The 23,291-nt window shown below is 50.0% G+C and overlaps 1 protein-coding gene across 1 annotated transcript; it reads right to left on the bottom strand.

The window, feature by feature from the left end:
* Positions 1-2,178: 2,178 nt before the first annotated feature.
* Positions 2,179-22,234, bottom strand: LOC122153620. Its single transcript, XM_042794088.1, has 8 exons — positions 22,205-22,234; positions 21,883-22,032; positions 21,530-21,681; positions 21,028-21,175; positions 20,388-20,525; positions 19,773-19,949; positions 19,135-19,487; positions 2,179-2,191 (listed from the first exon to the last, which is right to left on the bottom strand). Exons 2-7 carry the CDS (start codon positions 22,000-22,002, stop codon positions 19,317-19,319), a joined length of 906 nt encoding a protein of 301 aa, XP_042650022.1. The 5' UTR covers positions 22,003-22,032; positions 22,205-22,234; the 3' UTR covers positions 2,179-2,191; positions 19,135-19,316.
* Positions 22,235-23,291: the final 1,057 nt, after the last annotated feature.

Genomic DNA, 23,291 nt, shown 5'->3' with positions numbered 1-23,291 from the left:
TTCGCTGCCGCCACCGCCCCCGCGCTTCCACATTATCTATCTGGCGCTCTAAGGCTTGCTTTAATCTGTCAATAAATTGCATATAAGGCTCCCGAGGTTCCTGAGTAATGGTAGTAAAAGCCTTTTGTGGCTTTTGAGAGTCAGGTATTTTAAGCAGAGCCTTCTTTGCTTCATTCCGCGTGGCGTCAAGCGCTTCCCGCGGAATATCCCTCGCCTGAGCCACCGGGTCCGTGTGCTGGCCAGTACCCGTAAGATGCTCAATAGTCAATGCAGCAAGAGCAGGATTATTATGGCCCACATAGGTTAGTAAAAGCGTTTGGAGTCCCCTCCCCCATTGCGACTCCCATAGCGAATACTGTGTGGGGGTTAACAGCAACTGTGCGAGAGATTTGAGATCATGCGGAGTCATGACATAAGTATCTAAGACAGAAGATAACAAACTCGCGAAATATGGGGAAGAGAGGCCATGCTCGGTAACAGTACGGCGCAACTCCTTCACCACAGGGAAGGATAATGCCTCCCATTGAGCCCCCCTCCCCTGATAGATAACAGGAGCGACTATTTTTTTCGCAAGTTGCAAGTCCCCCTCTTTCAGAGCTTGTCGTTTAATATTTGCCCATACGTCCTGGGGATCGGGAGGGTAGAGATCTGGCTCCTCCTCTGGGTCCACTGGTCCTGGATCAAAAGGATCATCCTCTGGGGGGTACTTGGCGGCGCCCACCTCAAGAGGCTCCGAGGTCTTCTTATCGACCGGGAGACCTTTCCTGTCTTTAGTGTCTTTATTCTTAACGGTCTCCTGAGCCTTCAGAGTTTCAAAGATAGTCCTCCACCACGGGAGCATGCGCTGTGCTTCAGCATTCCCTGTTGTAGCCGCGTCCCACAGCTTAATCCCCACGTCATCCCAAAGCTCAGTCGTTAATATACTGGAAGCAGTTACAGTGGGGATTTTCACTTGTACCCACTTGAGCATAACCTTAAGATCTTGCCCAGAGAGATTCTTTTCATATTTTTTAAGAAGGGCTTTCATAAGTTCGTACACGTCCCTCTCTGGGGAAGACACCTGACTTCCCATGTCTCCCACAGCTCACCTCACAACTCCGGAGGGATTCTTAATGCCGGCTCCTGCTTCCTTTCAGCAGCTCATTCAAAGTTCTGTGGGACTCGCAGCATGCCACGCAGATAGGTGGTTCTTAATCCCGAATCACGTCGGGGTCACCAATTTGCCACGATTGAGAGACGGAGACCCAGCTCGATGCAAGTCAGGATCTACTTTATTGAACACAACAACTGATTTTATATTCCAAACAAAGAGATACATGTGTTTTAAGCTGATTGGCACAATGGTTAATCACCTAATACATATTACAAAAACTGAGCTCATGATTGGCTAACGTCTAAGGTCAGCTTGACCTTTTCTGCAGTTAATTTTCTGCTAGCTCACAGCATTCTTCTCCTTAACAACTTCTACTCCTGTTTCTATAGCACATGCTTATCTCTAGTTACGAAACCAGCCCTCCAGGAAGAAATCGTCCTTAGCCCCAGGGGTGTAACAGTTTGCTTACAGATTATGCAAATTACGAGACGCCAAGTTGAGCACGTCCTTCCTAATCAGCTCTATCTCGCTGCTAGAAGGAGAGACCAGGCTGCCCCCGGCACCGAGGCAAGATCCGGTTCTTCCCGCACTCGCTCCTACTCTCGATCATTTCGTCGTTCCCGTTCTCGTTCCTACTCGCGATCGCCACTGTACCCAGGAAGAGGCAAAGGGAAGAGGCACAACCATCGTTCTAGGTCAAGGCCACGTGGTTATGATCAAGGTTCAAGGTCAAGATCACCCACATCCAGAAGATCCCATTCACGGTCAAGGTCTCCAGTATTTAAAGGCCAGCCTCCCCCTAAACTTAGAAGGAGAGAGGGAGCATTTTAACAGATATACAGAGTTCCACCATATGATATGAAAGCTTCTTATGGCAGATCTGTTGGCTTTAGCGATCCATTTGACAAAGGACTGACGCAGAGAATGGGAAAGGAACTATAGGGAAAAATTTTACAAGGGCTGTGCTGTTGACGCTCAACCTTGACCTCCAGTAAACAGAGAGGGCTTTTCTCCAGCTGGGTTTGGTCCACCTGGGACGAGATGGGAGGACTCACCAAATACTCAGGAATGTAGGGAGAATTATTCTGGTGGGCAGAGCTACCAAAGTCATAATAGAGCTGGAAATTACGCTGAAAAACCTTCTGGAAGAGAGAGCGATGGCGTCAAAGACCCTACAAAATCCAAAGAGAAGGCGGTGGAAAAGCCACTGGAAGATGACAAAGAGACATAAAAATTACCAGAAGAGAGGACAACGGGAGGAGAATTAAGGATTTCCCAGTCCTGAGTGGTATGGGAGGTGGGAGACAACCAAGGGAACCAGTTACAGCAGCAGATGTTAAAACGAACTCTCTGTTCCCAAGCAGAGATGATGCCACCCCTGTGAGAGATAAGTTATGGAAGCAGATGCTATTGCTTTCAGACCAACCTCTGAAAAGGAGACAAAAGAGAAGAATAAGCCAAAAGAGAAAAATAAGCCAAACCCAAAAATTGAAGCGACACAGGAGAAAGTAGAAGTGGCCGTTCCTCCCAAGAAAGACAATATAGTAACTCCAGCTCAAGTTCCCAAGAGCAGGTGGACACCGATCATGAAAAATCTCCTTGAAAGGAACCTCCTGTGAAAAAAGTGGAGGAGTAGACAACCTTAATTCCTTTATGTTCTTAATTCATCTTCATATGATCTCTTGTCAGGCATTTTTGAACTTGTGCATGCTCTTTATTTTGAAGAGAAGCACACAGCATCATTTCTCTTTTCTCGGTCTTTAGCTACAGCTGCCAACCTTTCCAGAGGAGAGTTATGCTTAAAACTTTTTTTTTTTTTTTTTTTTTTGTGAGGAGAGCAAGAGAAATTGCAGGAAAAGATCTGCCCTGTAACAGTCACATTAAGAAGAAGTGGTAATGACTGCAAATGTGACTTTCAAGTAACTCAACTGGGCTAATAGATGTTCAAATAAGCTTATTGCCCTCAGACCAAAATCTTAATTGGAACGTATAATTAAATGGGCAGCTTGCTCTCTAGATTTCTTATTTGTGATTCTTAAGCACTGATTATGTATTCATGTAGTGGGTTGGGTAGTCCAACATGTTTGTCAATTCTGACTTGGGGAACTGCTCTAATTAGATAGTACTTGGTCAGTGCTGTTTTGGTTCTAGTTTGATTTGAGTTTATAATGGCTTTAATCTTCCTAATACAAGTCTTGGGTTTTTTGTTGTTACGTTTAATACAAATATTAAGACATGACTTCAAACAATAAACATATGATAGAAAGAAACCTGATTCAGTATGTCTTTAATTAGATGTGTTGTATATTACAAGCCATGATAGGTCACTGGAAAATAACTTGATTGATCAGTCCAGTAGACAGCTCCCTTTTACGTTTGTTTTCTTTCTCGTATTGGATGCATCAAAAAACTCAAGAAATTAAGGAAAAAGGCTTGAAAGGTAAAAATAAAAAGAGGTGATAGTTATGAAAGGCATAAACCTAAGAAAATTGGCGTCTTTGGTGAAGAAAGAGCAGAAGGTGGCTGACAAACTCAGGATGCAGCAAGTATAATCCTTCTCCATGTTTTAAGGTTTCTCAGTCTTTGAAATGAGGCTTGAAAGGACTCTATATTTTTTTTCCTCCTTCAGCTCCAAAGTAAGCTCTTTATGACTTCATCATAACATTGCTGCCACACAGCTTTGAAGAAGGAAGGATTAAGGGTGAACAGTGAATGAGTATTTTTTCAGGAGTGGGGTGGTGGGTGGGCGTTGAAGGGAAGAGCTTCTTCTTGATTCTCTAGCAGTCTTGGTGGACACTGGCAGGAGAAAGCATTTAATTGACTTCTTTATGGATTATTATCCAAGCTGACATAAAACCTAACTTGGAGGAAATCATACACAGTGCTGCACCCACAAGCCCCTTTGCACTAAACTCCAGAGGAGAAAGGAGTCCCTGCTTCAACAGCTGTACAGCTCAGGCAGGTGCTACCAGGGGTCCTCCTGCCCCTCCTTCAAGAGGAGCAGCCCCCCACGGCTTCCACTGGCGCAGGTGTCCATGTGGATGCTCCAAAGCAGGCCTTGGTTCTGCTGTGCAAAAAGGACAAGGCTAAACAAGTTGAATTCCCTGAGTTTGTCTTTAAGAATATCTTTAATTCATTTCCTATCCCTTCTGTTATATAGCAGAACACAAGAATGACACAGCAGATGAGAAACTGGCTTGGTTGTAATTCAAGTCTTAAAGTGATTAAAAGAAAAAAAAAACAAAATAAAGCAACAAAGAAAGAGAGAAAGTGAGGATTTAAAAGACGTGACTCGCTGCCCAGATGTTGTTCATGTCTATCAGTTATCAGTATTTCTGTAAAGCTTGTGGCTGGGGATTGGGACATCCTTGCTAACCCTGGTTTTAAGGCTGCAGTGACATAATACGCAATTCAAGCAAATCCAGCCAAGGTGCTCTCAGGAACAGCAGTCATGTGCGTTACATAGCACCTCTATCCCGTGCTGAACAAGGGTGGGGAAAGACAGAACTCCCTTTGGGAAATGCACTCACATCATGTTGAAAATGCTGAATGCAAGACCTCGCTAAATTAGCTGCTGGTCTCACTCAAGGCTGAGCAGCTGTCACCTGCCTTTGTGAACACAAAAAATGAAGTCAATGGGGTGGGCTCAGCACACTGCAGAAGAGAACGAGCACTTCAGGCTGAACCTCAGCAAGACATGAGCCACTGAAAACAGATTCTTCAGTGATGCCCATTACCAGAGAGAGCTGCAGGAGTTTCAGCACGTCTAGTGGAGAACGAATGCTCTGTGGGTCCAGGCATGCTGGTATCAAGAAGGAAAGGTGGGCTGTAATGGTTTAATGGTCTTTATTAAGTTAAAAAGGGGAAGCCTAGCAAGGCAGAGCAAAGCTTCGAGTCACCAGTGCCCGGGGAACTGCTTCACCAAGGAGGTGACGCCGAGCACACTCTCGGTGGTCTCGGTCCAGCCAGGATCAGGGCGACGTGCTGAATAATGACAAATTCTCTTCAGTTTGTGAAGGGGGAGCACTGCCAAGAGGCAATGCTGCCATCCTGTATGCAAGCCCCCAACTTATTGCCTCCTGCTTACATCCTTCATTTCTGTTTTTTCCATCCTACTGACCTTCAGATCTAGTCTGTTGCATAGCAACACGTTTCAATTACTGAAATAGGCTCTCTTCGTTGCTCTCAGTGTTCAAACATGTTGGTTTGGCCCGGGCAGCAAGGTATCGGGGAAACATCACTCCTGGATTTTGAGAATCAAATAGGTTCCCATCATTCCCCCTCCTTCCCAAACTGTGTAGGATCCAGCCCTATTCCCCCGGCCCTGCTGTGTGCAGCCTGGCTTCCTCCGTTTTGCTGCCTCCTACCAAGAACACAGCCAACACCTGAGATGTGTGCTGTGTGCTACAGGCCAAGGAAAGTGTTAAGTGGTCCCAGTTTATTTTATGCAGCCGTGCAGCACGGTACATTTTGGAAGGAACGCTGGGATAATGAATGCATCAGAAGTTACTGAAAATGAGGTGATACTGGTAGTGGTTTATTTTCAGTGCCTGGCTTGGGACAGAATACACTCAGATTTTCTAAAATACACATCTATTAGAGAAAAATGAGTGCAAGGTAAAGAGCATCATGCTGCACTTACTGCTAAAGGTACATTTTCATTTCATTCAAACAAGAAAGTAAACAAAGATTGTACCTGCAGAAGAACTTGAACAGCTGTCTTTGTTTCCCAGAGTGAGCGTACAAGCACCGGGGAGCAGTTGGCAGGATGAGACTGTCAGCCTGCTCTGGGCAATAAACGCTCCAGAGAGGAAAGAGAAACCCCACTTTTTCAAATACAGCTCCACCTATCTTCCTATTTCTTTTTGTTAGATTCTGTTAGCAGTCAGACTCTAAGCATGTGATTAAACTTAAAAAATCAAGACATTTAAAGATTATTTACTGTATTAAAGCCTCCTACAAGCAGTGCACTCTATTGCCCTGTGGATAGTATAACACCATGACTGGTAATTTTCCTCTTCTCTTCTCGTACAAGGACGCATTTTGAAGGCAAATCCAGTGGTGCCCCACCACAAACAAGGCTGTGAAAATCCAGACATCCACTGTTACAAACAGGGAAAAGCTGTGGGCGTTTGCTTCAGACTCTGCAAAAGATTTACCAAGCCCAAGGAAAGCGACAGTGAAGAAATGCCAGAGCGTCATTCGGGATGGCGGGTGAGATTTCCATCAGTGCTCCTCCAACGTAGCAGCCCCGTTCTGTTTGAGGATGCAGCGTTGGAATCAAACTGCAAGAGCAGTTTTCTTTACTGCCCATGGTACTCTAGTGCCAACACCTTTCATGTCCCAAATGAAGTTGCCAAGACTGTAGTTAAACCTCTGCAGAACAACCTTAGTGCATGATTTCATTCAAGAGTCGAGTCCAGATATGTGGTATATCATAACCCACACCCCATCTGGGGAACGGATTTGATTGATTTTTACTTCAGACTTATCTGCTGTTAGAGATTTTCATTTTCCAGTCAAAAAGCAAAATGCTGATTCTCTGCATTCTTTTCCCCTTTCATAGAGTGTTGTACTAGGTTTAGTAATGCTTAGGCTAGAAAAGCAAGTGGAAGAAGAGTGGGGTGACTCCTTTAAATGCAGAAGAGGAAAGTATCCTTTAGGGGGAACAGTTACTAAGCTTGAAGGTGTGGGCACCAGAAAAAATGTGTATGGCCTGGCCCTGAGTAAATTTAAGCTGAAAACTGGAAGAAAACTCCTAATGCTTGGATGATTTGGGTTCAGCAACAGCCTCCCAATGGAAACAAAGAAAAGTATAAAGCAACCAGCCAGCCCCTTATTGCTTCCTATGGAGTTCAGTAAGTGTATGATGGGCCTGGAGATCTCTTCCAACCTCTCCTTCCTTCAAATTAACTGCCTCTTCAGGCATTGTCTTTCAGGATACATGTTCCCTTTTCATATTTTAATTGCTCTGACACCTTCCTTGGCAAAGGCCAGCCTAGACAAGGTGGCCCAGCACCCTGTCCAGCTGAATCTTAAAAGTGTCTGCTGTTGGGGGATCCACCACTGCCCTGGGGAGATTATTCCAGCGGCTGATTGTTCTCGTGGTGAAACATGTTCCTCTTGTGTCCAACTGGAACGTCCCCAGCAGTAACTCGTGCCCACTCACCCTTGGCTTTTCCCTGGGACTCCTTGTAACAAGGGAGTCTCCCTCTTCTTTGCAGCCCCCCTGAAGTACTGGAAGCAGAAGAGCTGCCCAGGCTTGCACCCGAGGATCTGTCTCTGCTGAGCTCAGGGACTGCCGGCGGGACTGACAAGCTGAGAGCGGTGTCTGTGGGGCCAGTCACTGCCGAGAGCAGCGCCAGTCCCAGTCCCTCACCCTCACCCTGAGAATCAGCGCTGGCTAATGGGTGCGGGGTTTGGATCCCAGTCCACACTCCCGGGTTCTGTTTGTCCCGCTCGGCCAAGAGGCAAGTCCCTGCACCCGTGTGATCCCGGGAAATGGAGATGGGTGTGCTCTTCTTGGTACTCGGGAAGAAGTCACCCTAACTATTAACCAAGTAGCATCTGAAATCATAGCCACCTCCTCCTCTGAGAGGCAAAGGTGCTGATGGTATTTAATTGCACCGGTGTTTAATTAATAGACAATAGTGTTATGACAACTGCAAAGTATCTTACTCAGCTGAAAAGACACAAATGTTAAGCAAGCAGCACAGAATGACAACTGAAATTACAATCTGGGGAGAAATCTCTGGTCAAATCTAGGAGAAAAATTTTTACCTGACCAAATAAGGAAGTTTAAAAAAACTGAAGCCACACATGCGCAAAGTTAACCTACAGCTGTCAAAGAAGATCAAAAAATCCTGCTGTATTTTCCTGAAAAAAAAGAACTCTCTCTCATGAAAGAAAGATTACTGCACCAGAGAGTGAAAAAGAATTGGGCTGATTTCTGATTTCGAGTTTTGGACCATCAGATAGATTTCCTCTAACAGCACTCAGTTATGGTTACTCAGCTACCATACTTTGAAAGAGCTGCACAGGTATTTAGCCACATACCTCCCATTAAAGCTAAATCGTCTTAAATAAAAGAGTTGTTGTGTGTCTAACTACCCATGGAGCTCCTTGAGAAATTTTAAGAGACTACATCGACATTATATTCTCTCCTTTTCCATGAAGCAGTGGAGGGCGTAATCACCCTTCTCAAGCAACACTGCTTGCAAACTAAATTTTCATGCATTGCAGTAGTGGCATTCAGTACTGGCAGAGGCCTTACCCATTTAAAAAACAGTCCTCACACTGCTACAGAGGTACTTGAGGTGGCTGCGGTTAAACTATGCAAGTGTGATTGCATATGCAGATTTTCACCAGCTGAGGATCTAGTCCATCATTTTTCAGTGACAAGATCTAGAAAACCAGCAACAGGAAGAACAGGAAACTAAGTGTTTTGTGAAGCACGTCATTGAATATACTATTTGTGAACAGTCACACCGAACACTTTGTGGTGCTTCATCACTCATTATTTAGTGTGATGTGACTTAGCTCATATTGATATTTTTAAAATGTGTTTCACTCCCTAAATTCCTTCATAAACATTCTGAAGCCCATTACATGTTACCTACAGGAGGGAGTATTCCAAAATAAACAAGGATCCCCTTACATCAAAACCAAAAAGCACCTTCAAGGAAATCTTTCCTATTGCTCCATCTTTTGCTTTTCCTTCCCAGTTGACAACAGCTGAAGGAGAGCAACAAGTTTTCTATCAGAATTTGAAGGTTCAGTGGGTACCACTTTGGTCTGAACTTCACTGCATATCAAATCCTGTTCAAATTTAGGTCGGGTGCTCCCTTTCTTAGTGACTACCACCCAACGCTTACCTTTCAGAGTAAAGCTGTAGTTTTAAAGTAGCCTTTCATCTTCCATGTGTTATCCAGATTTTTAGTGACCTACATAGCAGTCAGTCTGTATTGTTTCCACTCCTGTTTACTGTTACCAAGAGTTTTGTTTTCTTCTTTTGTAAGTGCAAAAGAAGTACACTGGACTTTGTTTCCAATCTCCTAAAAGAGGGCTGTGATCAGAGATAATAATGACTTAAAGAAAGATTGAGAAAATTAATTTCCACTGCTTCAGTCTTGTTCTCTCACCTCCAAGGACATTCACTGCTACACTCCTCTGACCATCGTTTTCATTATTAAGCAGCTTAGTGAGGATATCACTCTGATTCAGAAAATGCTTTACTGGAAGCAAGTTCCAAAGATCCTCTCTCCTACTACATCCAATGCATTAAGCATTCGCTATCAGCTCTGGGATTTGCCAAGAACTGAGAAAAGTCTGTTCTCCCTTTCCATCAAAGGTTAGAAAATTCAGGTGTTTCTGTAGTTACAAGGAACTGGTTTCAGGAAATCCCTTTCTCAAGAATGAACTCTTCTTCACTGAAATTAGTTTTTCCTTATCGTTATTTTGGAAATTCTCAAGATTGTCTAGACAGCATTAGAGGGATTCCACTAGTGACTATGCAACCAACATTTTCTATGCTCTGTCCTCTCCCAGGAAACTGAGGGCTTTCATCTGCTGCCAGCCAAAAAAAAAAAGTTACGAGACTGAAAATCTACTGTATAGTTTTTGGAAAGCTGCATGGCTGGAGGTAAGGGCTGAACAGCGCTGAGGTTTTTTATTCTAATCTTTTTCAAGTTCTGCACTTCACATCAGGGGTACTGTTGTGGAAACTCTCAAATAAACAAATAACAATAAAAATTAAATTTATTTTCCAGCACAATTATTCATCACTCCGCAGACATACAAAGAGCAGGTTCAGATGTCCATGAGAGGAGAACAAACTATCACTGTACAAACTCCTAGGGTTTAACGACAACCCAAAACACTCTCCGGGGTTTAACAGCAACTCAAAATGCTCTCCAGGGTTTTAATGACAACCTAAAATGCTCAATCACTCACCTAATAAAAAAGGGACTCTTAACCTCGAGGAACTTCTTAGGGCAGCGTCCCAACCTGAAGGAACCCCAAGGGATTTCCTTGGGTGGCGTCCCAACCCAAGGGGAGGATCCTTACCTGCAGCACGCTGCTCCGGGCGGGACGAGCCCCAAATGGCTCCCCCAGGGACCCCATTTCTACCCGAGCCGAATGTGACCTGTGGGCAGTACCAGCCCGTACTGGCCAAGGGCCGCGACTGCCGTAAAGCCCTGCGAGCAAGGGCACGGGAGAGGTTCAACAGCCAGGGAGCCACATTGTCATCGGGCAGGTGCACCTGCCACAGGCACGCTCGATTGCTGTTCTTTGCACTACAGCATGAAACCAGCAATATGGAAACCTATTTATTCTCCATCGCAGCTGTTGAAGGTAATTAATACTTTCATCTTCCTATGTGCTCCATTGATGGGGCACATAAAAGGAGAAATGGAATGAATTCACATGTAGTTTTAAAAAAATAATCAATCTGTAAATGTACAGTCCCAGGAAAGAGGTAGGACAACTTACACATTAGTGTCTTGCTCAGTGAAAAAAAACAGAAGACTTCTATATGAGTAAAAATAAACACAAAGTCACTGAGCTGCACATTCCAGATCTGTGTGCATATTATCACTTTAGACCCAGCCTTTAGGACAGGCCTTCACTCAGAAGTTACATTCTACCTCATACTATTCCATGAAAACAGGATTTGCACAGCATACTTATGAAGCAGGTATTTGGCAAGTAGGTTCTTCCCACTAACTAGGGGTGGAGAACACATACCACATAAACATCTAAAGGCCTAATCTCATTATTTATGCCTCAAAAAAATTATTTTTACTTCCTGTTTCTTTTTCCTCATGAAACTGTGGGCATTGAAGGAAATCCTAAAGCAAAACCAGACAATGCACAGATACAGTTGCACTCACGTGGAGGCCACATGGAGGACAATTCTCATAGCAGCAAGATCACTGTAGTTGTTATGGTAGAAGCTCTCAACCCTGAGCTTCAAAGCAGAGCTCTTCTCTTACTATGCTGCTCAGGCAGGTGACCTGGAAATACACGGCATAGCCAGGAGGACCACATACAGACAAAGTCAGGTTAGAGATCATAGAGAGTCACAGCAGAGTCCACTTCATACAGTACGGTACATGGAGAAAGATTTCACACCCACTAAAACCCCCACATTAGCCTCTGGAGCCTAAAGTTTATGCAAGAATCATTCATTTTGGCAGCATCCCACTCAAGCGACACAGATCTAGTCTACCCATCACCAAAACCTAACTCAGGCATTAGGAAGGTGATTCATGGTCAAAAAGTCCTGCTTAACAATACCCATTGCTTTCTAGGACCACTGCAACAAACTGTATTTATCCAGACTGCAGAGCATATTCAGTGATATGATCCATATACATTATGTAACAGTCCCCAGAAACACTCAGAACCTGCTGGTCATCCATCAAGGGAAGGACCTAGCAGTTAAAGTAAAAGGATACTTGCAAATACGTGGACTACTCGTCAAATTTACAGGCACATGAAGAGCACAGTTACTCCCTTCACTTCCCCCCAAGAGTTGTAACTGAACATTTTTTTCTTCCCAATTTTCAGCCATCTTAAAACGGCACACTATTTTCATGGCCATGTTGATGTGACCAGAATTCTTTAATTTCTCAAGTTGTGTATGGTTTTAGCTGTGTAACTTGTTAATCTCTGTAAGTGCTGGTCGTTTGCACAGGTAATACAGCAAATCATGCAACGCTGAGCATTAAAGTATGACTTCTTGAGCTCACACTTGTGCCTGGTCTCACACTGGGGTAAAATATTCCCAAAGTTTGACGGATGGGAGCATAATTAAAAGCAACCTTGCAGAAATTACTATTATTACCTAAATAACTGAAATAATTAAATATTCCTGTACACAATAGTGAAGTACACCTGGAGACTTCTCTGTGAAGAGTGAACTGAGCCATCCCCAAAAGGGGTTGCCATATCTAGTTATGCTCACTTAAATGAGAGCTGCTCAGGGAAAACAGAGTGCTTTAAAGGTGGAAAACATCTCTGGCAACAAATTCCTACTGAACCAATTTTCAGTCATCTCAGAAAACAGAAACACGGTACATCTGAAATCTTCACAGCCATCTTCCCTATGAACACCTCCCTTTTATTACATTGCTGCAAGCAGCAAGCAAAAGAAGGAAGATCTTTTGGACTAAAATGAAATTTGTTAATAGAAAAAGATCAAATACCCATTATTTAAGAGGAATCAGGTGGATGAAAGTACAATAAGGATATAAATGTGACTGCTAGATATACAGTAAGAATTGTGAGCTCCCACAGACTGTGGGCTTATGTGCGCAACTCCCATTTTCTTCTTTTCTTACAGCAGAAAGAAAACTTAAAAAAGGAGTAAGCTGTATTTATGCCACCTGGAAACCCTTTGCCTTTAGTACACTTGAGGTACCTGAGAATGAGCCCTGTATTTGGGAGCTCCAAACGTTTCAGTGTTCCCCCCCCACACTGGAACACCCATTTTTCCTGAGAACAAAAATCCTCTGACTGACAATTTTAAGGGCCAGGAGTGGAGAAACGAACTGTGGAAACAAGCACTGGCACTAGGAATTCCTAGAGCCGTGATTCAGAGATAACTTACTGGTGGTTCTTCTGAGTCTAATCCAAGCATTTCAAAAATGTAACACTCCAAATAGTCCAACTCCTCCATTGCCAGCTCCCAGAGAGAGAAATAACCCTTTCCTCCCTCATGGGGATCAGTCCCAAAACACAAGACCAAAAAACTAATAGTGCCCGGACAGCAATTGGGCAATGGCTAAATGAGAATGGCCCTTACATTTTAATTCCTGTAGGTCCTTGGCAACAATCAACATAATTGATTGAATTAATTGATACTGGAGCACAAATTTCAGTAATTACACAATGGGATGCCGATAAGCTAGGCATACAACCTGGATGGCAAAAAGTTCAAATTACTGGAGTTGCAGGAGCTTGCACTGTGTGCCAAGCAGCAAGAGTTAATTTATGGCTCCCTGATGAAAAGCATCTAACGTCTTTTTGCTTTGCAATCAAAGAGCATCATGAAAATATCCTGGGTTTCGATGTGTTGAGCAACCAGACTTGGCGTTTGCCAGATGGTAGTTTGTAGTCTTTTGGCTCAAATGCCAACCCTAACCCTAATAAAAATCAACAGACTGCCACAGTGTGTGTACTCCGTGCAGCCCCAGTACTTCCCGAATCAAAAATCACTAATGTCTCGCAGTATCCAAGTTCTGCTGCAGAACATACTGGAATTTCTGAAGTAATTGCTGTTTTCCCAATTGACGGGGTTAACACAAAGGACACAGACACCAAGCTAAAGAAATGGGCTTATTTTACTTTAGTTTAAAGCAGCAGAAAGAATAAGCAAGGTAATGCACCTAGTCATTACTACATAAAGCTGGCTATAGTGATTAAGAAAGGTACATCACCAATTGCCCTCATTGATAAAAACAATTAAATGTTTTTTACAAGAGATAATTCCAAGATTTGGAGTGCCTATTGGAATATCATCAGATAGAGGTCCACATTTTGTAGCCACTCTGGTGCAGGACACAAGCAAAGCCCTAGGGATATCCTGGGATTTGCATGCTTCCTGGAGACCACAGTCCAGTGGAAAAGTAGAAAAGATGAATCAGACTTTAGAAAGACAAATTAGTAAAATATGTCAAGAGACTAAATTGAAGTGGCCTCAGGCACTCCCATTAGCATTGTTGCACATTAGGGTGAAGCCCTGAAGTGGGATGTTAGTCAGCCCCTATGAATTGATGTATGGAAAACCATATGAGACACCTGAACCTAATCCAAATATGCATATAACAGGAAAACAAGTTGTATATAGTTATTTGCTTTCTCTTGGAAAAACTTTAGCTAAACACTAAAGTGCAGTAGTGTGGAATTGACCCCTGGCTCTGGAAAATCCAGTACACGACTTTCAATCTGGAGACTATGTCTACATACAGACCTGGACAATGGAACCCTTACAAGAGAAGTGGAAGGGACCCTACCAAGTTCTCCTAACCACATTCACTGCAATTAAGATTGCTGAATCAGATGCTTGGATCCACGACACCAGAGTGAAGAAAGCACCATGTGCAAAGTGGAGAGTGATTGGAAATCCAGAGACTTTAAAATTGACTTTGAAGCATGAATAATTGTCTGAACCTTGTCTTTCTGTTAGTCTTGCAGCCTGAGATGGTAGAAACGTGGACAAAGGAAAAATCGTTGTCAGGCCAAGCACAGGTGACCAATGATTCTCAGACTCAAATCCATAACGTGAATGACTGGTGGGTAGTAGTAGACGGACAAGCACAGGTAAGAGATGAAAATTTATTAAGAAAAGAATGGGATGTAGAAGAAGAAAGGGACGCGGAACAAGTAATATCGGTACCAGGTAAAACTCAGGAGGAGAATTTGATGATAGGTTCGATTACGGAATTTGCAAATTTACAAAATGTATCACAAATTGCTGCCTGTCTACCAATGCCACGGGCAGTTGGAGAATCTATCCCATGGGGCATTTTGACACTGAACATGACTACTGTAGAAGAAAGGAATGAGACCACCCATTGTAGGCAGAAGCCTGTAGTTGGATGGCAGGAGAAGGTAGAGACCATTAAGAAACAGTGGAAATCCCCAAGGAGCAAAGCAGATTGCGCAAAACTGTTGAATTATCAATATATTCCAATAGGGAGATTTAAAAGTGTTGGGTGGTACAGCTATGATAAACCTGTAAAGCTAAATGTATCAAAAATGACCATGAAATGGGAATGTGAACAGGCAAAAGAAGTATCAAAGAAAGAACAGTAATGGGATTCTATATGGTCTATGAGTATACTCCTACAGTTTCAATATATGGCAAAGGCCTCATGGTGTTTTGCATGGGAGGGATTAGAATTCACAGTAGATCCAACTGTAGTGGATAGAAGCACCAACACCAGAGAAAAAGAGGAAGTAGTCCCTTGGTGGCAGTGTGAGCAGATATACAGTTGTAGTACAGTAAGCCAAGTGATCCAGCGTATACCTCCTTTGGCAGCAGCTTTAAAATTTGGTTGTTTATGTCAGGGATTGAAAAATGTCTTAAATGTGACCAGACTTTGGAAAGTGAGCTGCCAAAGGTACATGATCCCAAGTCCCGGACATTTAGTCTGGGCAATGAGTGACGGTACCTGGGCATCTCGTCTACCAATAGATGGAGAAGTTAAACAAATTACTTTAGGACAGCTTACATTATGCCCAATTTGGAAGAAATCTCCCTTTAGAGGAAATGAGGAAAATTTGCATTTGGCATGAGGGATAAGATCGGAGCTGGATGATGATGATGCTTGGAATGATCCAGGGATGGGAGTAAGAATTGGTTGGGCACTGGAACCCCTCCTAAATCCCATAACCGCCTTTAGAAATAGAGCATGGTTATACCTATTGACTGGACAGATTGAACGATTGGCAAATGTGACACATAGAGGATTTAGACAAATGAATATACAGCTGCAGGCTACATCAAGGATGGCCACATAGAATAGAATGGCACTAGATATGTTATTGCTAAAAGAGCGTGGCATATATGGAGTTGTGGAAGGCAAAGTAGATCATTGCTGTACACATATTCTGAATGTCATTGAAGATGTGGAGCATGATTTGGATTTGTTGGGAAAGATAGAAAAGGAAACACATAAAATCAGAGAAGATATATCGGAAAATTGGATAGGCAAAATTATTAGTGGAATGGGATTGAATCTGAGTTCGTGGATAAAGTCACTAATTGAAACTTTACTCATTTTGACATTGCTGTTCATAGTGCTTGGTTTAATTTATCATTGTTTGAGATGAGAACTGGCCCGGAAAACAGAGTTTAATCGAATGATCATACAGGCAGAAGCAAGATAACGAGCCCCACCATCATATGACAATTTGGCATTCAATGAGACTACAATTTGAATATGTGAAAGAATTGAGTATGATTATCAATACTTTCAAAGGGGGGAAATGTTGCAAATACCTTAATAATATAGTTTGAATCCTAGAATATAACTCCAATTTTAGTTTAAAATACGACCTTGATTTAAAATGGAGTTATAGCAGCTATGACAATATATGGTATGTTGAGGCCCTTTGGAACAGATAACTAGTATGGTGTTTGCCTTAATCACTACAGGAATCATTATGGACCCTGAATCAAAACAATGGGTACTGATGATGGATCTTGAGTTAAAATAACTCTGTAACCATGACTCTGTAACCATGACTCTGCTGAAAAAGTGTAGAAATATGCTGTGCTTTGTACCTGTCCGCGAACACGTCTTTAGCGGAGTTATCCCCCATGTTCCCCAGCGCTGGAATAAAGAAGTGCCAGCTTATCTGCTGTGTGTAGATCAGTTCTTTCGCGATTGCCACCGCTAACACTGGGGCTCCCCAGCGCTGGCAGGGCCTGCCGGGGGGGCCCATGTCACAATGGCCTTTGGGTGCGACGAGCCCCCGCGTCACAATGCCCTGGCGGGGGCTGTGGGAGCACGGGGGACCGGCTGGAACTGACTGGGCGTGGCTGCCTCGCTCTCCCCTCAGCGCGGCCAAAGGCGGGAACCGGCTGCGCCCGGCGCGAGGCAGCCCCGCGCTCCCCTCAGCGCGGCCCCGCCCATGGCCGGCAGCGGCGGGAAGCGGCGGGAACCGGCCGTGCCCCCCCCTCCCCTCAGCGCGGCCCCGGCCCGCGGCTCCCCCGTGCCCTCGGGCTCTGCAGGGCTCGGTCCCAGCCCCCGGAACAGCCTCTCCCACCGCCCTCCGGGTAGGCCAGCACGCAGTTCCCCACGGGCTTTTGCGACTGGAGCAGTTTGATCTCTCTGAGCCGCCAACTGCCCGGGGTCCCTGTGGAGGCGAGTGGGACAGCTATCTTCCTGAAGGTCAGGATCCCCACAGACAACACGCAGGTGTCATCACAGCAGAGCTAACGGCAGTCGTCTGCCTTGCAAAGCCATTTTGGAGGTGAATTGTCGTTGGGTGTTTCATTCCCAGAGCCCCAGCGGGGCAGGCCAGCGTGTCCACCTTTACCGCCAGCCTGGGGGTCCCCCATCTGTCTCTTACTGGGAAGTAGAGCAGACGTCAATCCCCCGCCCCCCTCCAGAAGCCCCCTCCAGAGCACGCCAGTGCCGCGATTGAGAGACGGAGACCCAGCTCGATGCAAGGCAGGATCCACTTTATTGAACACAACAACCGCTTTTATATTCCAAACAGACAAAGAGAGACGTGTGTTTTAAGCTGATTGGCACAATGGTTAATCACCTAATACATATTGCAAAAATTGAGCTCATAATTGGCTAATGTCTAAGGTCAGCTTGACTTTTTCTGCAGTTAATTTTCTGCTAGCTCACAGCATTCTTCCTCTTGTTTAACTTCTACTCCTACATCTTGTTTCTATAGCACATGCTTATCTTTAGTTACGAAACCAGCCCTCCAGGAATAAATCGTCCTTGGCTTCAGGGTTGTGACAGTCTGTTTACAGATTGTGCAAGTTACGAGACGCCAAGTTGAGCACGTCCTTCCTAATCAGCTCTGTCTCGCTGCTAGAAGGAGAGACCAGGCTGCCCCCGACACGCCAGAGCCAGGCATCCCCTGCCCTGGCCAGGAGGAGCAGGCGAGATAAACAGCCAAACAGCCGAGCTGGCAGCTGCTGCTCAGACCGCCCCGCGGGCCCCTGACTCGTTCCTCTGCCCCCGGAGCAAAGCTCTCCCTGCAGCGCGGCCAGGCACGGCAGCAGCCTGCCCGGGCTCTGGCCCCTGCCCCAGCAGCCCCAGCCAGCACAGCACTGCCCGTCCTCACCGTTACAGATCTCCCAGCGCTTCTCCTGGCTTAGGTTCCGCAGGCGCTGTGCAGCCAGCCCTAGGCACAGAGCTCCCCTCAGACCTCTGCTCCCCAGCCCACTCCCCGCAGCACGGCCCCCGGCCCTCGCTCGGCTGCACGCCCTCCTCCCCCTCCGCAGGGCTGTCCCCAGGGCAGGACAGGACCCGAGGGAGCTGAGGCTGAGGCTCCCAGCGAGCCCACCTGCATGCGGGGCCCTCCTCGGGGCAGCCGGGGCTCTGGCAGCCCCAGGGCTGCCCCTCGCTGCCAGCGCAGCGGCGGGGGCTGGGGCCGGGCTGCCACAAGAGGGTCCCCAGGGGCGCTGGCTCACCGAGGAAGCTGGCGGCCGCCTCTCGCAAGCTGGCCTGCCTGTCCTTCAGGTACGGCAGGCTCCTGTCGGGCGCTAACTGGAGAGAGCACAAGGGCGCGGGGATGCTGCAGCCCCTCCCCGGCCAGCCAGACCAGTCCCTCCTCCCCCCGGCGATTCCCAGCTGCCAGCCAGAGCCCGGGGGGGGCTGAGCTTCAGGGAGAGCCGCAGGCAGAGGGGGCCCAGGGCTGGGGAGACCCCTCCGTCCTGCTGCCAGGGCCCAGAGGGGCCGGGCTCTCCTTCAGCGCCCAGGGCTGGGAGGCGAGAGGGGCCTGGAGGAGAGCCCCTGGGGCCTCCGTGCTGGAGGGAAGGGGAGGAGGGGGCAGCTCCCGGCTCTGGGCTGCGGGCTGGAGCAGGGCAGGCGAGGCAGAGCTGCGCAGCCCACACCCCAGGCGCGGCAGGCAGCCCTCGTCCAGCCCGGCCCGGGGATTTGGGGGTCGTCCTCACCAAGCACTCCCCAATCAGGCGTGTCTGACATGTCTCAGCCAGGGAGCTGAGCCTCGTCCACCCCAGGAACTCTGCACAGCCCACGAGGGTGTCCCTGGAGGCCTGCAGAGAAGCAGAGGCTGCCAGATGGCACCACAGCCTGCAGAAGGAGACCCGGCGGCCTCCTCCTCCTCCTCTTCCTCCTCCTCGCAGCCAGGCTGCGGGCCGTTCCCAGTCCCTCGGGAGGAGAGGAGCAGGCAGGGCAGGGCAGGGCATTTGGGGAAATGTCTGTGCGGGGCTCTCCGGCCCTGCTGGGGCTGGGGCTGCAGGGACCCTTCCTCTGGGCTGTGCTGGAGGAGGGCTGAATGGGGAGAGCAGGGCTGGCGGGGAATCCCACCTCCCCATCCACCTCTGCAGCAGGCAGCAGCGCGGGAGGAGAAGGCGGGCAGTGGGGGGGACCCGTGCAGGGAAGGAGGGGAGCGGTGGCACCCCGAGGTGAAACACGTTCCCAGGCTCTGACATCCAGCAGCCCTTGCCCCTCAGGCCCCAGACACCCCTGCGGTGCCGGCACCTCCTTCCCCGAGACACTGCTCACTGCACCTGGGCCACGCTCTCGCTTCGGTCGGCCACGTGGAGCAGCAGCGGGAGCAGCACCCTCCGCACTTGCAGCGCCATCTTCTTCTTGTTTCTCCCCTGCTTCGCCACAGCCTTCACCACCTCTCGGAAGAGGCTGATGGAGAGCTCCCACAGCTGGCTGCACTCCTGGCAGGGAGGAGGACAGAGGGCCTTCAGCACCAGCCGCTCCCTGCCCGCAGCGAGCAGGGCCGTTAGCGTGGCTGACGGGAGGGGAGATGCTCTGGGGTCGGATCCTCAACACAGGAGCTACGGGCCAGATCTGCAGGCTCCACGGCCCCAGAGCCCTGAGAGGCTGCACCAGGGGAGCGAGGACCGGGGCTGAGGAGCCCTGAGGACGCTGGCTCGGGCTGAAGGGCAGCTGTCTTTGCCGAGGGCCCATCTGGAGACCTGAGGCTCCCATGGCAGCCTTACATCATCAAAGAGGGGCAGGAGCTTCTCCGCCAGCTGCAGAGCGATGAGGCTGGCCTCCTCCTGCTTCAGGTGGCCCAGCACGTTCCTGAAGAACAGCAGGGCCTTCGTCTGGACATCAGCACTGGCGTCCTGCAGGGTCTCCACGAGGTCTGGCACCAGCACGGGCATTCTTCTGGCCTGGGTGAAACACACCGTTTCCTTACCGTGACACGCCGAAAGCCTGCCCTGGCCAAAATTCACCGGTCGCTGAGCACCAGGCTCCCAGCCCACTCCCCAGGAGGTGCCACGGGATCCACCGCAGCAGCCTCCTGGCAGGCAGTGGCCACTGACGAGGATGCAGAGCCAGCACGAGGAAGGGCGGGAGAGCAGCAGCCCCTGCTCAGCCACCCCTTTTTCCCACCGGCCCGAAGGGGCAGAGGGATCAGGAACCCCCTGGGCCTGGAGGGCTCCCCAGGCACCCCACCAGGCCCCTCCTCCGCAGCAGGCGGGGAGGGTGCTCGGAGCTGGCAGCCCACATTCTGACTCCCAGCCTTGCAAGGCCAAGCCGCCCCGTTGCCCACTGCCCCAGGCCCCGGCTGCTACAACACGGCTCCGCTTGACTCCACCCTGGCTCACCATCTCCGGGCTCTCGGAAAGCGTCAGGAGGACCCTGAGCACCAGCGAGAGCATCAGCGGGCTCGGATGCCTCAGGTACCGCTGGGCTTTGTAGAGGGCAGCAAACTCCTCGGGGTCAACGCCAGCGCAGACCAGCAGCTACAACGGAGACAGTGGTGAGAGACCGGCAGAGCCTGCAGGGCTGCCTCCCCCACGCTGGCACAGAGGAGCACGACACGCAGGGGGGGCCTCCTCTCCCCTCGAAGCCCCCGCAGAGGGCCCATGCCTCTGCCCCGGGCCCAGCAAACTGGCCTGGCTCTGGCTCGTGCCCCTTTCTCTGCCTCTGCCCCTGCCCCAGGGCTCCAGGCTGCAGAGCCGGGCAGGGGGATGCACAGGCAGGGGGGAAGCAGAGCAGCGCCCAGGCAGGGGCAGGCTTCGTGCGTTTTCAGCAGGGCCAAAGCAGCACGGGGTGGCCCCAGGGCTCTGGCCGGGGCTCTGGTGGGTGCTGGGCAGGTCCCTGCTGCCCCTGGCTTGGCGGCTGTGTCCGTGTGGACTGGAGGAGGGGGCCGTTTGGAGGCAGGCAGAGCGGGAGGGGGCCGGGCCTGTTTCCCGGGGGCGGCAGGCACAGCCCCGAAGGGGAGGTGGGTGCACTCTCACTCACAAACAAGGGGTAGATGCAGGCATCCTCCGTGTCAGAGCTGAACACCTTGCGCAGCTTCTGGTCCTGGAGCACGTCAAGCAGCTCCATCAAGACGTTCCACAGAGCCCAAGGCACGGAGAGCGTCACCTCCCACATGGCCAGGGCAGCGCTGCAGACCCAGAGCGCTCGCTCAGCAGGGCTGCCTCGGCCACTGCGCCGTGCCTGGGCCAGCTCCTCCAGAGCCAGGCGGGGCTGCAGCCCCGGCCCTGCCCACCCCCCTCCCTTGGGGTGCCCAGGGGCCCTGCCCGGGCAGGCACAGGGGGCTGAGCTGGGCTTCCCCAGGAGGCAGGGAGGAGCGAGCTCGCTTCGCCAGCTTGGCCTGCTGCAGGCCTGGCTGACCCACAGGCACTGGGAAGCGGAGGGGGATGGAGGGCCCTGCTCCTCGGGGGGGTCCTCACATTGCCCAGGCCCCTCTCCCCATGGGGAAACAAGCCCCCCCGCCCCAGGCTGCCCAGACCAGGACCTGTCACAGGCCGGAGAGATCTTCAGCAGGCTCCCCACCACTTCTTCGGAGCACCACTTGATGAGCAGAAGGAGCGAGTCCAGGCTGTGCCAGGCTGGCTCGCTCTGGATGCGCTCCACGGTTTTGTGGATGGACCTCGTCACCTTTGGCACCTGGAGGGGACACAGGGGCAGGCGGTGCTGCCGCTGGAGTGCAGCCATCGCCCCGGCTGCTGCTGAAACTGCTGCCCTTCGCCTCGCTCTCTGCAGCCTTCCAATGGCTTCGGGGGCCCGCGAGAGCTGCCTTCGGGAAGGAGGGAAGAACAAGGCCTGGCAGGGCTCACGGGCAGGGCCATCCAGCCCCGGGGTACTTACATCCGTCAGCCAGCAGGCAGGGTCTCTCACGGCCATGTCCACGACGCTGCTGCCCATCTGCCTGTCGGAGGCGTCGTCTGCTGCCAAGGCCTCAATGGCCACCAGGAGAACTTCTGTCATTTGCTAAGGCTGGAGGTGTTCTCCAAACACCTGCTCCAGGAAGGGAGGCAGGGAGGGAGGGAGGGAAGACGTGTCACGCCGAGCACCCCGACAGTGCAGCTTGGCTGAGTGGTGCCAACAGCTCCGCATCCCTTTGCTCACACAAGCCGAGGCTCCTGCCGATGACACGGACAAGAGTCCCAGCGAGGGGGGAGCTCCTCACCATCGTCATGTCGCTGCTGTCAAACGAAGAAAACGACCAGGTGCTCTCAGAATCCCATCCTGGCTGGGGAGGCTCCTCTGACCATGGGTCGCCTGCATGGAGGTTGGGAAACACAGAAGAGTCGTCGCTGGGGAGGCAGCAGGGATCTTTGCCAAGAAGCCTCCCAAGCAGTGCAAAGAGCACGGAATTCAGCAGAGCCGAGGGGGGAGGCTGTGCTGGGGCCAGCCGCCAGCCCCGAGCAGCCCCGGCACTCTCGCACCCCTGGGACCAGCGGCCCCCCAGCTGCCAAGGTGCCAAGGCAATGGGATGCTGGCATTGAGCTGGTGGCGCTCACTGGCCCCAAGCCTGCCCAGCCCCGGGGGCCCCTCACTCACCGGCCTGCAGCAGCTGCACCATGGACACCTTGTGGGGCTCCAGCAGAGAGCTGCTCTCCTGGGGAGCCCCCACCTCCTCCCAGGCCACCCTGGGGTGGTGGGGGGGTCCCTCTGCCGTCCTGCAAAATGGAGGAAAGGGGCTGGGGGTGGAGAGGGGGTGCAGTTTAAGGGAAGCTGCCAGGGGGGGCAGGGAAAGACGTGGGTTGCGCCTCGCCAGCTCCGCGCTCCTGCTCTGTCCCATTGCTGTCTGGTCAGACACTGCGGAGCTGCAGCCACGCGGGCTCGAGATGGTGTCATGGGGTGTCACAGGGGCCCATTGTGACCCACCACCCAGGCCGGGAGGGGTAGGGGCTGCACCACGGGGCGTAGGCACCCAGCTCAGCATTGGCCCACAGGCCCTCCTCTCAGGGTGCCCCAGGCCCCCAGCTCTCCTTCTGGCCCCCTCAGAACGCTCCGGGACCCTCCGGCTCAGCCCAGAGCCCCGTGTTCACACGCCTGCCACGGCCCCGGGACCCATCTGGGACACCCCTGCTTCTCCCCCGCTGTGGAGTGCTCTCTTTGCGCCTCAGCACCTTCTGGCACCTCACTCTGGGAGAAAGTCAGCTCCTTTCTCCCACGCTGAAAATCTCTCCCGGCACCAGGAAGCAAAAGAGGTTTACGCCTGCTCCTCTCCTCTACTCTCTGCGGACGCGCCTGTCGATGGGACCGTTCCA

This window comes from Tyto alba, unplaced genomic scaffold (assembly GCF_018691265.1).
Source record: "Tyto alba isolate M040663 unplaced genomic scaffold, T.alba_DEE_v4.0 Super-Scaffold_2000002059, whole genome shotgun sequence".
Lineage (NCBI taxonomy): Eukaryota > Metazoa > Chordata > Aves > Strigiformes > Tytonidae > Tyto > Tyto alba.
The sequence above is the reverse complement of the archived record's forward strand: the minus strand, read 5'-3'. Positions and strand labels throughout refer to the sequence as shown.